At 41.4% G+C, this 18713-nt stretch overlaps 3 protein-coding genes across 4 annotated transcripts in view; 1 reads left to right on the top strand and 2 right to left on the bottom strand.

The window, feature by feature from the left end:
• Positions 1-5018, bottom strand: part of sntb1 (syntrophin, basic 1) — a 37793-nt gene extending 32775 nt beyond the window's left edge. The window contains exons 1-2 of the mRNA XM_076109723.1: positions 3946-5018; positions 656-1462 (exon numbers count right to left, since the gene is read on the bottom strand). Of these exons, the coding sequence (XP_075965838.1) occupies positions 656-1220 (565 nt within the window). The 5' untranslated portion in view covers positions 1221-1462; positions 3946-5018. The remainder of the gene's footprint in view (positions 1-655; positions 1463-3945) is intronic.
• A 61-nt stretch (positions 5019-5079) lies between these two features.
• LOC142969713 (uncharacterized) lies at positions 5080-6857 on the top strand. Of its 2 annotated transcripts, none has more exons than XM_076109725.1 (2): positions 5080-5209; positions 5397-6857. In XM_076109725.1, exons 1-2 carry the CDS (start codon positions 5140-5142, stop codon positions 6632-6634), a joined length of 1308 nt encoding a protein of 435 aa, XP_075965840.1. In that variant the 5' UTR covers positions 5080-5139; the 3' UTR covers positions 6635-6857. The 2 variants fall into 2 exon arrangements, with proteins under 2 accessions (XP_075965840.1, XP_075965841.1); XM_076109726.1 differs by having other exon boundaries at positions 5131-5228.
• A 3345-nt stretch (positions 6858-10202) lies between these two features.
• LOC142969533 (CCN family member 3-like) lies at positions 10203-12489 on the bottom strand. The gene is made up of 5 exons (XM_076109485.1): positions 12442-12489; positions 11734-11962; positions 11318-11572; positions 10642-10871; positions 10203-10496 (listed from the first exon to the last, which is right to left on the bottom strand). Exons 1-5 carry the CDS (start codon positions 12487-12489, stop codon positions 10203-10205), a joined length of 1056 nt encoding a protein of 351 aa, XP_075965600.1.
• Positions 12490-18713: the final 6224 nt, after the last annotated feature.

Raw genomic sequence — 18713 nt, 5'->3', positions numbered from 1 at the left:
TTCTTTCTTCGCTCTTGATATTAACCAGTAACTCCTTTCTTTGATGGAAAGTAAATCACATCTAACAGCAGAGGCTTCAACACTCAGAGCCCTGCTGCTTGTCCTCTAATCAGGGAGTTATTTGCAGCTGGGACGCCAAGTGAACGCAATCAACTGGCAGGTAGGACAGAAAAGTTGCAATACTCTGTATGCTGAGGACTAATGACCTGCTGGATGACATGCATAAAACAGCACATGAGGGATGAGAAGATCAGCCTTTTATAAAGCATGTTTCCTTCCCTGAAGTATTGGGCTTCCCGTGCGTGTTAAGGTGGACAGTTCCCTTAGGGATCTTTGAGTCTGGTTATATTGGGGTTCCATAAAAAATGAGGCAGAAAGCAGAAGGACTTTGGCTGAACTGAGGTCCAAAACGCTTATCTTCACTAAAAGATATCGATATCAACACTCAGATGTGGGCTTCCTAAACCTTATCTTGTGGGAGTTCATAAAGTGAGTTGGGTCATGCATGCGGTATTCCCTAACCCACATACTTCACCTTTGGGTCCCCTCTTGTTTCTGTCACACACACGCGCACGCACACGCACACGCACACACACACACACACACACACACACACACATATACACACACACACACGTCCAGCCTGCCTACCTACCTTCCAGTGTCACCTCTTTCCCGGCCCGTTTCAGCGCCTGCACAGCCTCGTCGTGGGTCGCGTCCCGCAGGTTCACACTGTTCACGGACAGGATGGCGTCCCCGACATACAGAGCCTGTGTCTGGTCCGCTGCGAGTCCCTTGAATATCTTACTGATGAGGATGGGCATTTTATTCTCCTTCCCACCTTTGATGCTGATCCCAAGCCCTCCGACCTCCTGCTTGGTCACCTTAAGGCACCGCTTTCTGTTGGCGATCGCCTCCGGCACTCGCTCCGGGAGGTCCGAGAACGCGGTGCGCACAGTTTGGGGACCGTTGTTGGAGTTGGCGTTATTGTTATCAAGGTAAGATCCGTTGGTAACGCCGTTGGAGTTGACGCTGTCGTTCACGTTGTCGTTATTAACGCAGCCCTCCTCGCAGCTTAACGTGAGCGCTTCCTCGTTTAAGTTGACCAAAACTTTGTGCCATCGTTCCCGCACCAAAACCTCAAGAAATCCACTTTTTTGGACTCCGAAGGCACCTGAAACCCCCGTCGTTATTACCACCGCCATCTTTGGAGCATTCATTTACAAAGACATGTGATTTGTTTTTTCTCCCCCAGCACGCTCTCTCACGTTAACTTCCACTCTGTCTCCCTCGCAGTCAGGCTGGACTTTGCCTCCTCTGAAGTTTTCAGCGGGACTTGTCAAGCGTCCCGACCAACCAGCCCGAGCCCTTTCGGCGCAAGCTGCTCCCCGCTCCGCCCGCCCGAGATCCTATCTGCTGGGTGGAGTTTGCGCCCCCCGCCGTCAGCCGATGCCATCAGATCCTGCATGCACAAATATGTGTTCATCATTTTACCCTGGACGTTTGAGACGTGACAGTTTATGCAGAGTGAAACACGACTAAACACTACCTTTACAAATCCATTATTTTGTATCCATTGACTCGTATCAGGTTGATCATAATAATATAATTATATACTATAATATATATATATATATATAAATAAATATATGGATGTTTACCAACCAAGGAAATTAATGTATATTTTGGGGGGTAAAGCCATAATCTGGTTTTGTGAGTCATTAGGCCACGTGGATCTGAAGCGATGACAGAAAAAAACTGGACCTTTTTATTCTCAGTTACTTTAAAACATGTCTTTAAACAAATAGACTAATCTCAAATATGACTAGAACTGAGTTTGTATTCTTCAAATTCCCCGTGGGACTGCTGAACGTGTCAACGCTGCAGACGTGACACCGGTTACGCGCGTGCAGGAATGCGCCTGTGCCTGTTTTGATGTTTCAAAGAGAAAGAGCTGTTTTTTCCCAGGAAGCTCTGACAGCTCTGGAAAGACTCCTTGCAATGATTTGCTCTCCATCACTATTATTATTATTATTATTATTATTATTATTATTATTGTTATGTAGGCCCATAAGAGTTGGGATTTGTAAACTCGGACCGTGAGGGTGCAACTAGTGTTATCATCACTACAATGCCTGGAACAGCTGTGTGACGGTTATGCGAGTTCGAGCCCCGCGAAAGACTGACAGGGAGACAAAAAACATGATGCAGCTTCAATCAGCGACATGGTATCAGAATAAAAAACTACGAAGCAGCTGCTGTGAGTGACTTCAATCAGGACTTCAAGTGCATTGAAGTTACAGCATTTTGGATGTAACAACACATAGATCTATAAATATGCGTTGTCTTTTAAAAAGCCGTCCCTCTGGAGCATGTCATCATGCTTTCAGTATCAAACGGCCTCACACTGAGCTATTCGCAATGTTGTTACGACACCTACTGGTGACTCTAAATTGATGTCTGTGAGGGTCAACAGTCCTGGCAATACAGGAAAACCATAAGGAACCCTCCATTGGTAAACAATAAGACGCACAAGGGTCATTTGTACAGGCCTGATCAAAAATTAACCCACTGGATTGAAATATCTTCATGCTGTTAGATTTCAATATATTTGTACCAAGCTTTGTGCTCACATTTCTGTATTGATGATGATTTTTGATTTGTGTTGCGGTGAGGATCAATCTTTCTGCCCTGGTGCCATTAAGATTATTCTAATTTATACACCAACCTAACTTGTATCTTGAACATTTTTAAATCATAGGCCACCAACACATACTGACCATCTTTCCTTAATTCCCCAAAACATTTTGTGATTTTGTAACACATAATACCGTTTTTTTCTTAAAAGATGCTCGGAAGTTTGAGTTAAAAAAATATGTTAAAATGAATAAGCGTACAGCCAAGCTTCTTATCAAGAAGCATAATCACCTCTTTTATATGTAAAATCCTGCATGTGATTTTGAGTCCAACACATGAGGAGGCATCAGAAACCAAGATATGTAGTGTTTTCCCTTTGAGCTATGCTTATAATTGAGTTTACTCTGTAAATGTATGGCCATAGGCTATTTGTTATTAGTTTATTATAATGAATTTAAATAAAAAAGGTCTAAAACAACAGCTGGGAACTTATATTTAAGGACATTTGTGTAAACTATGAGAAATAAGGGCATCATATCATTAATTTAATATTATGTATTTCAGTGAGTGTGTGTGTGTCATAATTAATCACATTGTGTAATCACAGGAACATATAGTACAGGCATGCTGTGAAGGAGACACACTTCCTTACTTGCCCGCCTTCTAAACTACAATGGATCATTACTAGCGAGCACCAAAGAGGGGATTTATTTTGAGAAAGAGACTGAAACAGAAATACGAAGAATTCTTTGGCTTAATGAGGTGTAGGAGCTACAATTGATTTTTGCTTTTATATGGAAATGAGCTATCAGATGAAATGTATACTCTTTGTTGTGGTAATGACCTTCAAAACCAACTAACAAACAGAGAATGCAATCCTATTCAATGTGATGGTATTTAAAGGTTGTTAATGAACCTTTTTTTTTTTAACCCTCATTCAGCACTTGTTTTTTCAATGCAACAGGGAGCAGCTGCAAAGAGAGTTATGCTCGCTCACCAGCACACAATCACACGCTCACACATGGGGTTTGTGTTGTTTGATCTGTGGACTGGCTTTCTGCAGTAGTTAAGAGAGTGCAGTCTTTTGCTCAAGAGCACTGCAAGCAAGAGATAAGGCTGGAGAAATATTCCTCTCCCATATTCTGCACCACCATATTATGTGTTCTTTCAGTATTTCAAGGTGCCTTGTAGAGTTTTTAGTAAACAAAACAAAAGTTCTGCTTAAAATTTTTTTTTGCAAAGCTGGTCATTTTTGCATGGTTTACCCCCATGTTCACTCGCTTCCGGTCTTCACTTGCATTTTCTTACCTTTGCTGGTGCATTGCTACGCTTCTTCGTGCGACGCCATCAACTGTCAATCAGCGGGATAGACACTTACACTTAAATGGCTCATTGACTCAGAGACAGACAGCAGGTGTGCATAGGTGTGGAGGTCAGGTGGAGCTGAATGGTTGGAAACAAAGGGGGCTACTGCAGGACAGAGAGATGGGGTGCGTTAGTGACTGTTGGCAGACTGACAACATGAACAATAAAAAAATATGCAAAGATGCTGTGAGCTGGCTGTTGCTATATTTGCCCACATAATGCCATAATGCTGAGTCTTTTGATGATGTGCAAAGTAAGAAAGCCTCAGTATTTCATGAATGTCAGTGTAAATACAGGAATTAACAAATGACCACACACAATGTTTTTGTCGACAAAATTTACCTGAGCTCCTACAATGTTCTTTCCTCGTACACAGAGGAATGATTAACAATACTCACAACATGTATTAGATTTGAGTCTCACAGTAAGAGGCCAAATACCAGGACTTCAGGGTTCCACTGGTTTGGCAGCATTTTTGTAATGGCTGCTGCTGGCATTGTTAAAACTTCCTGAAACGAGTTTCCAAAACCCAACTATCCAATCCAATCCAAATGTATTTAAAAGGCACATTTGAAAACATCAACATAATATAGCAAAGACATAAAAACAACACAGTAAAACAACATAATAATGATATCAAATGAACATGTAAAAACACTGGTCACTGCTGTCCCAACAGCTGGTCACACAGGTCTTACAGGGAACGATGGGAGATTCTTTTCTTTATTTTGCATACTGCAAAAAAAAGAAATAATAATGCATTTCCTCACAGAAACTAAACAGCCGTTTTACTGAAGAGAGAATATTTGTGGAGTGATCAGCTCATTTCAATCCTTTCACGTTAACCCTTTAAGAGCACAGACTACAAATAATTTCAATAACTAGTTGACTTGATTCTGAAAGCGATCAGAGTTGAGCACAGAAGCTTGTTGTGGTTGGATCCGGTGCTGTTTTGGTTGAGTGGATCTGTAATTACACTGACACATAAAAGTGACACATTATTATTATTATTATTATCTGTTTAAGCGGAATTGATGCTCATATTTCATTTTATGACATAAAGAGTTAAAAGTAGAGCACAGATGGGTGGAGTATGAGTCAGGGGAGGAGTGGCACCATTGCAACATTTGTAGAGAAATGAAACTAAAGGAAACAGTTCAGTTCATTTGCAAACACAGACCGATAGCAGAGCAGATCATCCAAGAAGGTGAAGTTAAACTCCATTGGTAATGTACATATACTTGATAATATTCTGATATTGGAGAGTACTCATAGCTTTGTATAATATGTAACAAACTTTGTACCCTTTGTTCATGAAGTGGCTCACACTAGTTGCACATAGGAGTCAAAAAACATGGATGGTTCTTGGTTTTAAAACCTCTCCTCTCCTCTAGATATGGCCACGGGCTGCAGCTTCCTGTCTGAGGATCAGTTCCTGTGCGCCATCTGTCTGGAAGTTTTCACTGAGCCTGTTTCTATTCCATGTGGACACAACTTCTGCAAGGCCTGTATCAACAGGCACTGGGAGGACAAAGAGCGGTGTCAGTGTCCCCTGTGCAACGAGAGGTTCAACAAAGGGTTCAAACTTCGGGTCAACACGGGATTCCGGGAGGTCGTGGAGAATTTTAAGGAACATCATGCCAAAGCTGACAATAATTCCCTGGCCAAACCAGGACAGGTACCATGTGACTGCTGCCTCGCCAACAAGTTCAAAGCCTCTAAAACCTGTTTGGTGTGCTTGACGTCTTATTGTGAGACACACTTAGAGCCTCATCTGAGAGTTGCAGCTTTAAAAAGACACAAACTGACAGATCCTGTTTATAACTTGGAGGACCAAATATGCAAGAAACACAACAGGATGTTTGAGCTCTTCTGCAGGAATGACCAGACATGTGTTTGTGTCCTGTGTACGGAACATAGCTCCCATGACACGGTACCTTTAGAGGAAGCCTTTGTAGACAAGAGGGCTCAGATGAGGAAGAAAAAGGCAGAAGTACAGGAGAGTAAACGTAGGCGTGGAAAGAAAGGCCAGAAGACAAAAGAGGCAGTGCCGACCAAGAGGAAAGGCATAGAGAAAGCGATGTCAAACTGTGTGGTGCCGAATCAAATGCAAGCTCCTCTCATTTGGTGGATTCCAAACCAATTCGATTGTAGCGCTGTTCCTGGAAACAGGGACGTTTCTGAAGGGAGATTCTACCATGAGGTTCAGGCTGAAGGGTTCACCAGCTGGGATTTAGAAGTAGTCAGAGAGCCGATGCGTGGGATAAGGACATTCATACCTAACCCGAGGAATGGAAACTGGGTCATAAGGTTAGGAACTGACGCCAACTGCAAGGCTCGACGCAAAATCCCCGTCCATTTCTTCCGGATAAAGGAACCTAAGAGAGTCACAGTGTTGGTAGATTTTGACGACGGATTGGTGCTCTTATATGACGCCGACACCGGAATCCTGGCCCACACTTTTATCTGCTGCAATTTCATTGATATGGTTTACCTATTCTACTGCCCCAGTCCGGACAGCTGGGCACACAGGCTGCAAAATAAGGTTCAGAAGATAAAAGCTCAAATTTCAGATACCATAGTCATCTTTTGTTGTATTATCTTTTACTTTGTATTCGTTAGTTTTATGTGAATTGTATAAACAAAATACTTTTTCTAAATCATGAAATTAAATAAAAACTATTCTCCTTCTCCCTCCAGTCACAAACTGTCACTTAATCAACTAAATAATAAATGTTCGTATACAGTAAGTCTGTAAATCACAATTCATGTTGTAAAAGTTGTAATCATGACTTTGTATGCTTGTTTTTTAATTTTGTGTTGAATTATCAATAAATGAGTTTACATAAAGTTTACATCTAAGAGATGTTGGTAAAGTCCTTTCTGAAATGAATAGATTTCACATTCACGATGGTGACAGAGGCTTTATTCAAATACACCACTAGAGGGAGCAATCTACTTACCCTTCATACAAACAGCAGCCCGCATTGCCCATTCCATTAAGATAGAGATGGCAAAATACGTCTTTATTGTACACGTCTTAATGCTTGTAAATTAGTTAGACAACAACCAAAAGTTGGGAAACTGCACTTCAGTGGTGAGTCTATCACAGTGGTGAACACTGGTGCATTAATGATTCATGACAGCATGAAGTCCATGGGCAGGTTATCGGTTTACTTTTAATATTCATTATTGGCCCCATTGTCTTTTCAAAAACTACCACTTGTAGTTGCTGCAGTAGGGATCCCACAACAAAACCTTGTGTATTTAATTAGACCATTGGTCACATGGGGAAAATCAAGGGATTACGCTGCAAGAATTGAATAGATGACTTGCATTACATTACAATTTTTCTTCTCAAGTTCAGGAATTTCCCCTCTTTGACAGAAAGGGTTTATCAGTCAAACACTTTTAAACGTCAGATTTCTGAATGCCTTCACAGAGCAGCAACAGACTTTGTTGGAAAGAGCGGAGTAAAAAAAAAAAAAAATTCAAACTGCCAGCAAACACAGCCAGGCTGTCAAGTCTGTCATTCATTGACATGCAGACAGTCAGCAGCACTGAATCAAGACTTACGCAGAGACGGCTGAATGATACGTCTTGTCTCTGTCTGTCAACGAATGAGAGGAGAATGGATCGCAGTCAGCATCCATACCAGACCAATCTCTCACACAGATGATATTTTACTCACACGGTACAGCAAGGCCGAGGGAAGATCTGAGCAGCATTGGAATGTGAACAAGCTAAAAGGAATTTAAGGGTTTTTATTAAAAATCAAGATGTTACTGAAATCAGCTGGTCAAATGTATTCTGTGTTTATCTTTTGTTGCAAAGTTATTGCTTGAACACAGAATGTGATACAGTCTGTGTCCGTGTTGTTGTTTGTGTAACCTGATGGGAAATGGTTTTGAGTTTCAAGGATGACAGACAGACATTGCCATCCCAAGAGCCATGCTACAGCGAATGGTCCATCTTCTTATGTTTTCATTGTTTAGCTTGCTCGTTGCTCTTAACATACTGTATGTAAAGAGAATGCAACACTAGGATACACTCAAAATCCTCGATCCACAAACATAACCAACATGTAACATTACCACACACAGCTGGTCAGCAGACACCATAACATAGCTGCAACCAGATGTGTGGACCACAGTGTCAGTCCACCTTCTGATTCAGCTACTGGTGAGCTAAAGTTTCCAATGAGGAGCTATTTTAGGAAGCAACAGCGGATAACAGGGTTTTCCACTGTGACCCTGCAGGTGGGGTTCAGGGAGAAAGGTCAAAGGCTCGGGGGGTTCGGTAACTTCTGGGTCCCACATGAAACCATGAACATCCTGCACTGTTAAAAGGGAATCCAGGCGAAGAGGTTTACCCCAAATGCAGATGTGTGAACACTTTCACGAGACACGGGATTATGGTGCATATAAGTGAGAAGAGAAATCAGTGTTTGATTCTTATGTGGTTAAATATATTTGATGATCTTTTATATTGTTTTGCTTTTATTCAAGGATATATGGTTCATTTATTGTCATTATGTAACACAGGTTTGCACAACAACATTCAGTTGTAACACCCTTTGCTACATCAGAAAAACACAACAAAAACAAAAACAGTAGTGCATTCCTGTAGGAATTGTTTTAATTTGCATCAGTATTGATCAATGTGGAGCAGCCATGTTGTTATATTAGGTAACATTTGCCATACATTTGACTGACCTAAAACCTACATGACACATCCATGATACCACTTATAACATCACGGTTTGATGTAGGGCAATTATCAGCGTCAATCAAACAACACGAGAAGCCAGATGTGGGAGAAATCACATGTTTTACGTTTTAACATTAAGTCATTAAGACTACTCATTTGTTCTTTAGTTTTAGGTCCTATCTATTCATGATGTGTATATTCCTGTTTCCTCTATTATCCTCAGTTTAAATTTTTAGGCAATTCCTGCTTGATTCTTTTTCATCTAACTAATTCAGCCTAAAGCTACGTCCCTAAAGTCATCATCTCATTTATCATCCCAATGATTGTACCTGAGAAAAGATTGATTTTAGTGTGGAATGTAGAGATGTGAATAAAGAGATTACAACTTTGATACAAAAAAATACACATTTATTTTCAAATGTTGAGTTTTACAGTATTATTGAGACAGATACAGCAACAAGCAGTGTGAAGTATAATTCAAGTAGTAAGCAAAACAATACCATACCAATATATACAATTCATGTTTACATTGTTACCGACTAAAGCTGTGTATTTGATACACACTCGGTCGAACAAGCTATACTGCAAGTATTTACAAAACTTTTGTCACGTGCACTACTTTTAACAAAAACAAAAACCTAAAAAAACATACAATTTAATTTATTGAAGGGAACATCGACATTATATAACAGGGGTCAGATTTCGTGCAGATGTTAGAAATGACACTAAGTAACTACAGCGACCTCTCTTTGGACCAGGTCAGAGCACACAGTCCAATTATTTAAAAAATGCATCCCATAGTTGAAAGATTTCCAGGGCAGTGCCACTAAAAGGTAACAGCTCACCCTGAGGTCCTTTATTTCCTTCTTTGTATTGTATCAATGTGAAAGTAAAAGGATTTCAGTATTATTATTTTGTGATATATAGATTTAGGTGTCAAAGTGTCACAGTACAGCAGGTCTTTTATTCTGAAAGAGGAGCTACTTTCTCCTTTGCCGAGTGTTTTTCTTCATGATTTAGGCTGAACAAAACACACAGTGGTTTCATGCTCTTTGTCTAAAAAACTATACGTTTTTCCTGATCAGCCAACCCGACTGTCAATCAAACTATCTGGTTGGAAGCAACCATGACACTCCTGTATTTCCCCACTAACCTGTAACGTTACACCTTCATGTTTGACCTCTTAAGAAGAGACAATGTAAGAGCACCTACAGACATCCGTCCAACTGAAGTCTGTTGTGAATGGTTGGAAGTATACTCCTCCTGATATATCACAAGGTTTAAGTGCTTTGATTCTACTAAACAGTAGAAGATGACACTTATTTGTCCACAGGATTTTATGAATACAAGTATGATTCTGACCATAATAAGCAGATCTAATCGTATTTTCACTGTTGATATATCACAGACTTGTTTTAATCTAACGTTTAGAGTTAATGCAACTCATGTTTTAAAGTGAATAAAAAGCTATTCTCCCTTCAATAGGGATTTTAGGACCTATAACCGCTGTATCCCATCTCCGATGGCTGCCACACAGCGTTGTCTTGGGGACAGTGGCTGTGACAGGCACAGGTCAGGATCACCATGACGGGTCTCCTGGTTGTTTTACCTTTGGCACACTGGAACTCCACCAGGGCGGTCTTGGTTCTGTGGGGGGTACAGCAGCGGCCGTCCGTGCAGGAGCCACAGTAGCGAGGCTTGTAGGCCTGGACGCTGGTGCAGTTCTTGTAGGAGAGGTGGACGGCTGCGTCGCTCCTCACCATCCTCTGACACTTACTGCCTCTCTGCAGGGAGAAAAAGAGCCATTCACTGAATGCATGTGCACTGTATCCCTCTCGAAAATAATGTGATTTCTTATGTATTCTCATCCTACTGGGTTTACTGTAGAGTAGAAACTCCTACATAAAGGACATGGCATCCAAAAAGTACCTTCTGTGCAAGTTGTGTCAGCTGCGTCTGGTCCTGCTGGTTGTCACAGGGTCTGATCATACACAGTCGGCTCTGCTTCACCATCTCACACCGTCGGTTCTTATTGCTGACCCTGGTGGACACTCCCATGCCGCAGGTTTCAGAGCAGGCGCCCCACTCCGTGGTCTGCTCGATGCAGTTAAGGCTGGGGTCCCAACCGTCGAAGCTCACCGTTTCCTCCTGACGATAGGCTGAGGGAACACACAGGCGGACAGTGGGTTAGAGAAAGAAGTCACCATTTTCATCTGGTACAAAAAGTAGACTAAGGTGTATACTTGAAACTTGAAAGCAACCAATCCAAGAATGTAGAAAACTTTTAGAGAACACGATGCTTGATTGGATTCAACTGACTGCAGTGATGTATCACATTGCTGTTTCACATTGGAGTCATAACACTATTTCTTTCCTCTGTGTTTCCTCCTCTCAGCCTTTCTCAGCTCTCACTCTATTTTCCTCTTTCCTTCCTTCTTCTCTTGGTTGCTGCTCCCTAACCCTGATCAGGTCAGAGACATGTACATAACCTTTAAACTCTGTCTCACACTGCAGTGGCACTGACGTCAAAGAGGAATGGTTGATTGTATGTGTCTATCTGTATGGTCCATCTCGTCCCATCACACCCTACTTCCAGTCCACTCACCCGCCATGGCAAAGCCGCCTAGTGCACTGGCCTCAACCTGGGGCTCACACACCCACTTCTCGCAGCACTCTCCAGGCACCTGGACCCTGCGTGGCATGGGGCAGTCCGGTCCAGGCAGCATCACGTCCAAGTTGCAGCGTGGCACACAGCCGATCTGCCCATCGCGGCACATACACTGGTACTTACAGCTGGGGAAGAAGGTCTGGCCGTTCTGATAGACAGAACCGTCCAGAACACAGACATCTCCTTCATGAACTGGATGAAAGAGACAAAATAGATAAGAAATCTAGTTTTAGTTTTTTTTTTACAAGTTAAATCATCTCTTATTCACAAGAAGAATAACTGACATCAGGACGAACAGAGCATCTACCGTAAATTGGACATCCTGCACACAATATTTGGGAATGTCCACTCACCGGCACAGATCCCAGTCCTCCTGTGGACCTCGACGGTGTATTCACACTGCAGCCCTTTCCGTGTGTCACAGGGGTTCATTTCAGAGCAGACCTGCCCTTTCTGACGGGCACACACCAGGCAGCAGACGCAGTCATCAAGGATCAAAGGGACCCCTGGGAGACACATGGGGGGCTCCTTAGGGCACTGGCATCTCCGAGGGCACACCTGGGTCCAGACTATTGTAAACACCTGGGTGGGAGACAAAATTCATTGGTGTTTTACATATTGTTGAAAGTCTTGATCTATAATCCAACCAAAATGACAAATATTACACACAAAAATATGTTTTATACAAGTAAATTTTTATAGGATGCAAAAGTTGCTAAACATTTTGTAGGGTAATTAATATGACATATCTTGTGAAAAAGGGAACATTCACAGAATAGCAAACAATGACTGAAGTAAACCTTAAAAGAACACTTGCTCAGTGAAACTCATTTGTACTGTTGGTAAAAAGTGGCTAACCAGTTCATCAATTTAGGTAAATTAAGACAACTGTGAAAAATTGTCTGTGAAAAAAAAGAATTCGATAGTTTCCAAAGTGAGAGGATTTTTTTTTAAATAAAATAAAATATTGTCTTTATCTTAAACCCCTTCAGAGCATCTGGTGTCACAATATAGAACTCTGTATCTCAATGAAAACAGTCCGTTACTGTTGTAATGCCTACCTGTGCTGCAAAGAAGACAAACAGAGCTCTCTCTGACAGATTGGTCATCTTCCTGTTAAATAAAGCAGAATCCAAAATATCTGCAGTCCAAAAAGGTTTTAGTTGTCTTTACTGGAGCTGATTTGAGTTCTTTGAGTTCGGGGTTGAATCGTCTCCCCTCTCTGGCTGTTGTGTAGCAGAAGGATGTGATCTCTTTGTCGTTCTGGCTCAGGGCTCGGGAGAGGAGGACCTTATATAGCGGAGCTGTCCTGCTGGCACCATGACGACAAACAGGAAGGAATGTCGGCGAGATCGCCCAGGTGTTGGAGGAGGATGAGAGTCAATGAGGATACCACAACATACATGGAGGTTCTTTTAACATTCTGCTAAAAAATACTTGTTTTTTACATGGTATTAAATGTACAACTCATATATGTATACATTATATACTTCCTTTTTTTTCATCTGTTAGTTATTAATGCACACTTTCCTTTTTCCTTTTGAAGTTTCCGTATTGGGGATTCCCTTTGCCCTCCAGGGTGTTCCTGTCGTCAGATATGGCATGCATGGGGTTCCCTTACTTTGGTCCCACTGACAGTGGGTGGTGACACTTTGACCTCTCTCGCCGAACCCAACCTGGGAGGTCACAGTGGAAAACCCTCTTATTCCCTGTAGGATTGTTACTGCTTCCTAAAATAGCTACACAGTGGAAACTTTGGTTCATCAGTAGCTTGGATCAGTGGGAGGACTGACACTGTGGTCGACACATCTGGTCAGAGATGTGTTATGGTTTTATTCCAAGCAGAGGTACTTGGATGGATTTGGGGGTGAAAGCTGACTGGATCCCTGAACAGAAGGGGGGCAGAAACTAAATGTGTATGTAAGTTTGTTTGGGGTTTATGTGAGTGTGATAGTACGATGAAGAAACGTGATCAGCGTGAATGTACATTTATGTCTTATGTGTGTGAGTGTATCCATGTTTCATGTTTGTTGATAATCAACCTATGATATTTTGTTACATGACATTATATAGATGGCATTATATAATTGCTCCCTTTATTTGGTCAGAGATTGTAAGCAAAACTTCAGGAAATGTATCTGGCAGAGCCAACTAAAAGCCATATGTTTAGAGTTTGTTCATGTCTCAACATGGCGCCTCCCAATGGTGGTGTTGACAAACATGCACAACACAAACTGCACAAACTGATATTCCTCAGTATTGCTTTTTTTTTTTTTTTACAAATAGAAGTAATACTATCAGAATCGTCATATTCTATCAGAAAGAGGCTACAAACACAAAAAATACATACAGTATCATTAGTTATTAAGAGTGACACATATTGATGCTTTTATTTTCAGGGGTCGACTCATCACTATTTACATTTCGGTTGTTCAAATTTCACATGGCAGACACGAGCGACAGAAAGGACACATTAAGTGTCAAAGAAAATGCTTAAAAAAAACAATAACAAGGCTGCATGGAAGTGTGCAGAAGTTGTAAAAAAAAGAACACACGGACTGAGGCAGCGCGTTAAATGCTATTGATACGTTAACTCATCCTTAAAGAGGGAATCAGCTGACCGAGCTACTTTCTTCTTTGTGGCCTCGTTTTTCAAGCTGTGACCACTGGGATGTTTGGTCTAAACGATAGTGTCATGGTGGATGCGTATATGTGAAGGACAGCGGCAGAGACCACACACCTGTTTTTAAGGTAAGACTGCTTTGGTTTGATACCAATACTGTTTATTGCTGGTTTAATGAGCAATGCAACTGCTTGCTTGGCTCTGGGCTTAATGTTTTGCTTTTTGGTGAGCGGATGGTCTGTGAGAGTACGACTTGCAGGTGCCAGATATACTTTATCCAGGTTTGAAGGTGGTGGCAGACTGATAAGATTTGGATGGAAAATACAGCATGTAGCTGTTGTGGAGTGCAGTTTAATTCATTGTATTGTTTTTCACATACAAATGCTGGTGAGTGAAACTTTTCCTCTAATATATGCAGTACAATGCAGTTGGCCTTTTTGATATTTCATGTGTTTTTTACTCTGGGCATGTGATATTTCACGGTTTTTTTCTGTTGGCATAAGTTTTATACAGGCTAGTATTGAGCTAGAGGTTGGTTTCCACTGTGTGATGGCCCAATCTGTGTTCAGATGGTTTCAAGAGAGAGAGATTGACATTTCAGAGATGAAGTGGCCAATAGAGAAGCTGGAGTTTGTGAGCTTCGTAGTTGTGTGTAAAATCATCAGACTTCAAATGAATGATCACATGTCTTTCTACTACATGGCGTACTGAGCACTTACTGTATGAATATTAATATTTGAAGGTATTCAAGATCAATCAAATTATTAAAACATGGAATCCCTTTTAGACAGTAGATATAAACTAATTTGTTGCAGAAGTTCAGTGTTCAACACTTACTTTTCTTTATACTTGCCGTGCACCGTTTGGTTACACCCACGACTACCATTTTATTTATTGCAGTATTTGTTCTCTGTTGCCATAGCAATATCTTGTTCTCACCAAAGTAAAATATTTAAAATATGTGACCAAGAAACTGCTAACAACTACCACATGTGGCCAGCTGTTTGGAGAACATTTATATGCAGGTTCCTCCCAACTTCCTTCATCAACGAAAGATACTCTGTCTGGACTTTCCTGTCCATCCACATACTATATAAACGATTGACTCCGTCACCCAGTTAGTAAAATCTGCCTTCTAAATGACTTGTGATTCCAGCGAGCAGTGGTTAGCTCTGCCAAAATCTTGATTCAGTGCTGTTCAAATAATTTGCCCGAAGAAGTTGAAGACTGTCAAATATCACAGGGGTGGTTGTGTTTGCCGACTGTGTGTGGATTTCTGCTCCTTTATTGCTTCTGCTTTGGTCTTTTTAAATTCTGCTTCTATTTCGCTGCTGAAGAGATAAATCAGGAGATGGTGCTGTACCACAGACATTTGTCAGGGCTGCGGTACCCACAATAAACTAAGGATCATGGATCAGTCAATTCTGTCTTTCCCTCCCAGATGTTTCTCATTTGAAAATCAGTTTGATTCAATTGATTGTAATTGGACAGAGATGGAGGAATGAGAGGAAATCGGGCTGCTGGCCTTAAGATGGAGGAGGCGGAGAAGGAAGAATGGACGAACAGACAGGCAGTAGCTGACTAGTCTCTATTTCTTTCCCTGCTTGTTTGTTTCCGTTGTCCAGAGGAGGGGTCTGTGGTAGGACCTGTGGCTGTTAGATGTTACACTTTGAGTTATTTTCACACTAATCTTTTGTTCACCCCCTAAATACCCCTCATCCTCCAGTGGAAGGACATGTTGCGGTACCACTTTAAACTGAGGTTTGACGCAGTCCTTTCTAAACAAAGATAAACAGTAAAAGACTTGCTTACAGGCGGCTTGTCAGCCTGCTAGCTGTTGGTGGACTCCACTGTAGGGGATCAAACCTTTTGCCAAGCGGTCAGGCCACACAGTCAACGCCACCACTGAGAGCTCCCCATGATTCATTTAGAGTTTACACTGACGGGTCCAACATCATTTAATGTTCTTGCAACACATCATACGGTGACATAATGTGGTCAACGGTCTGTGTGGCGCAGTAGATGGAGGACCTTCTTTGTCCCGTTCCTGAAGAAGTCTTCTGTTCACAGCGAGGAACCTAATGAGAGAAAACATTTTATGAAAACATCACATGTGGGATTCTTATTATACTCGGTTGACATTTATGAGCAGATCATGATGTTAAAAGCGTCTTTGCTATTCAGTTAATTATGGTTATTGCTTTCTTTATAGTTTGGGATGCCAAATTCCCCTTTCCTGTTGAATCCAATGCAGTTATATTGATATTCATTATTTTGGATGAAAGCTGTTTCCTCTTGACAGTGCCTGGAATATTCATTCATGAATCCATGCGTGCAGCCAGTCACAGTATTAGTTCAGGAACAGATGAACTCAGCGGAAGCAGAATATTCAGACTACAGAGAACATATCACAGATTATTAAGTTATCCTGTCATTTCTGATTAAAACAGGCCAGTTTCTCTCCACAGCCAGGCTGCACCGTCTGGGATCTCATGGTTGCACTTAATCCCCGACTGAAGGTTGGATGACTCCCATTGTGTTACGTATTGAAACAGAAACATTATCAAAAGTTCCATGAAAAGGAAGGTGCAATAGGAAAAAGACAATTTCCTCATATAACTTTGATATTATCATACATTCGGCCCCTGACCATCTGGGACGAGTCATATTTGGAACCAAACAGTTACGAAGTGTAGTGCAAATTTGGCAAAATGACTGGATCCTTTCAATGATGTAATTACGGACAGAGATTGTTGTTTGTAACAAGTGTGTCTGACCATTGCATACACGGCATGGTTGAAAAGCTGCTTATTTCCTGCATGACATCATATTTTCATCAGCATTTCCTTTCGTGAAAATCTTGTTTTTTTTGTCAGATCATTTAACATTGGCTTCCAGCCTTTAGACATGTAACTCCACAGTGCACCATTACTGGCTAGTAGGGGTGGGAATCACCAGAGGTCCCGCGATACGATATTATCACGATACTTAGGTCACGATACGATATTATCACGATACTGCGATATTCTGAGTATTGCGATAACATAGGCCTATATTGCGATTTATTACTTTTTTCAACTTCAAATTATGTCCCCAAAGGAAAACTGTGTCAACATGTTTTATCTAATAAGATAAAGTTTTCAGTCTGTTCATCTCACTTCAATCATTTTTATTGCAGCAAAATATGATTGTCAAGCAGACAGACTGACCAACAATGTCATAAATGTTGCATGAACCTGACAAACTGAACTGTTTGTATTATTACATAGTCCAACTTAACTAAATGCAAACGTGTGGACTCAGTATATGAACTATAACTTATATAAGTAGGATATAAGAGTTATATAACTCAGTATAACTTGCGATGCGTTATGCACTGCACTCTCCCCATGAGCCTGGCTACTGTTGGCAGATTTAACCCCGTTGTGAGGCCAGATGTCTCTATCTTTGTTTTGACCAACTTCCTACCAATCACGCTGACCCGGGACCTTTGCTGACCTCACCAGAAAATAACTCAGCACCATCTAGTGGACTGAAAAAGTAATTGAATTGATTTTTCTAAAAAAACAATTTTTTTATTTTTTTTATAGCTTATATAATAAAAGATCGATACTTGGCGTCCGTGTATCGATACAATATCGCCACGCAAAATATCGCGATACTATGCTGTATCGATTTTTTCCCCCACCCCTACTGGCTAGCAGTACATATGATGTCTACTGAAAGGAATTTTAACCACTGTTGATCCGTCTGTGTTGTTAGACATAAAAATGGAAATGTCAGTTTAATGGGATACACAACCAGTGAGTTAAAGCATTGCAGATGTTGCTGCAGGGATGTTTTGGAGACGGTTTTGTATTTGACTGGGAGTTCATGTGAGGCTCTGGTTGGGTTCAGAGAAAGTTGAAAAGTTCTAAAAAAAGCTGCTTGTCCTTTTTTTTAATTTCTCCCTCTCAATCCATCTCTTTACCTTACTTTCTCCCATGCACATCATCAGTTTACATCACTTCCTCCACACATTCACGGATGACTTTGAGGGCTCCCCATATTTTCAATTTGCTCGCCAAGTGGCATTCATGGCAGTGGGTTCAGCAGCTTGGGAGGCCACCGCAAATCTCTCACTCTGGGTTTATTTGCTGCGCGCCACCATACATGAGCTGAGACTCTGGGACGGAGGCAGATGTGTCTTATGGTGGGTGGGTGGCTGTGGATGGATGCAACACATGTTTTATTAATTAGTGGAAACTCCATATGGAAAAATCTGTATTTCATGAGGATGTCAAAGGCTTTATGTTCTGTCCGAGCAGACATATCTGATACCTGAAAACCTTGTGTATAGAAGAACAAGCACAAAGTGGGGATTAGTAGAGAATCACAGGACTCTGTATGAGAGAAACATTGTAGTTTGTGGTGCTATATCAGCTCATTGCAGATATATGGGTATCCATGAAAGTGGAAGGTGGTGTCCATGAGGTCTTTTTAATAATATCATTCTACTTGGCCAGCTATGTGCATTGTTGCTTTGGAGATTGGTCTCCCAGGATAATCATCATCAAACATTGTGTTTCTGTGGAAACATGTAAGTCAGATATAGAGGGTTGTTGTTGTCAGTGGTCACAGGGCCAACACACTCGGTTGCTCTCGTCTTCTCTGACAGGACACCCTGTTGAGTGTTCACAGTGTTTGTCACAGTTTGGAGCCATGGGTGGA

This window comes from Anarhichas minor, unplaced genomic scaffold (assembly GCF_050575085.1).
Source record: "Anarhichas minor isolate MPS153535 unplaced genomic scaffold, ASM5057508v1 ptg000041l, whole genome shotgun sequence".
Lineage (NCBI taxonomy): Eukaryota > Metazoa > Chordata > Actinopteri > Perciformes > Anarhichadidae > Anarhichas > Anarhichas minor.
The sequence above is the reverse complement of the archived record's forward strand: the minus strand, read 5'-3'. Positions and strand labels throughout refer to the sequence as shown.

Bases quoted from the DNA above. Each gene is read 5' to 3' on its own strand.
- LOC142969533 (XM_076109485.1), bottom strand. From the start codon at position 12,489: ATGACCAATCTGTCAGAGAGAGCTCTGTTTGTCTTCTTTGCAGCACAG. The intron at 11,963-12,441 runs GTAGGCATTACA...TCTCCCACCCAG, and splicing joins TTGTCTTCTTTGCAGCACAG to GTGTTTACAATAGTCTGGAC. The intron at 10,497-10,641 runs GTACTTTTTGGA...TTCTCCCTGCAG, and splicing joins TGACACAACTTGCACAGAAG to AGAGGCAGTAAGTGTCAGAG.
- LOC142969713 (XM_076109725.1), top strand. From the start codon at position 5,140: ATGAAACTAAAGGAAACAGTTCAGTTCATTTGCAAACACAGACCGATA. The intron at 5,210-5,396 runs GTGAAGTTAAAC...CCTCTCCTCTAG, and splicing joins AGAGCAGATCATCCAAGAAG to ATATGGCCACGGGCTGCAGC.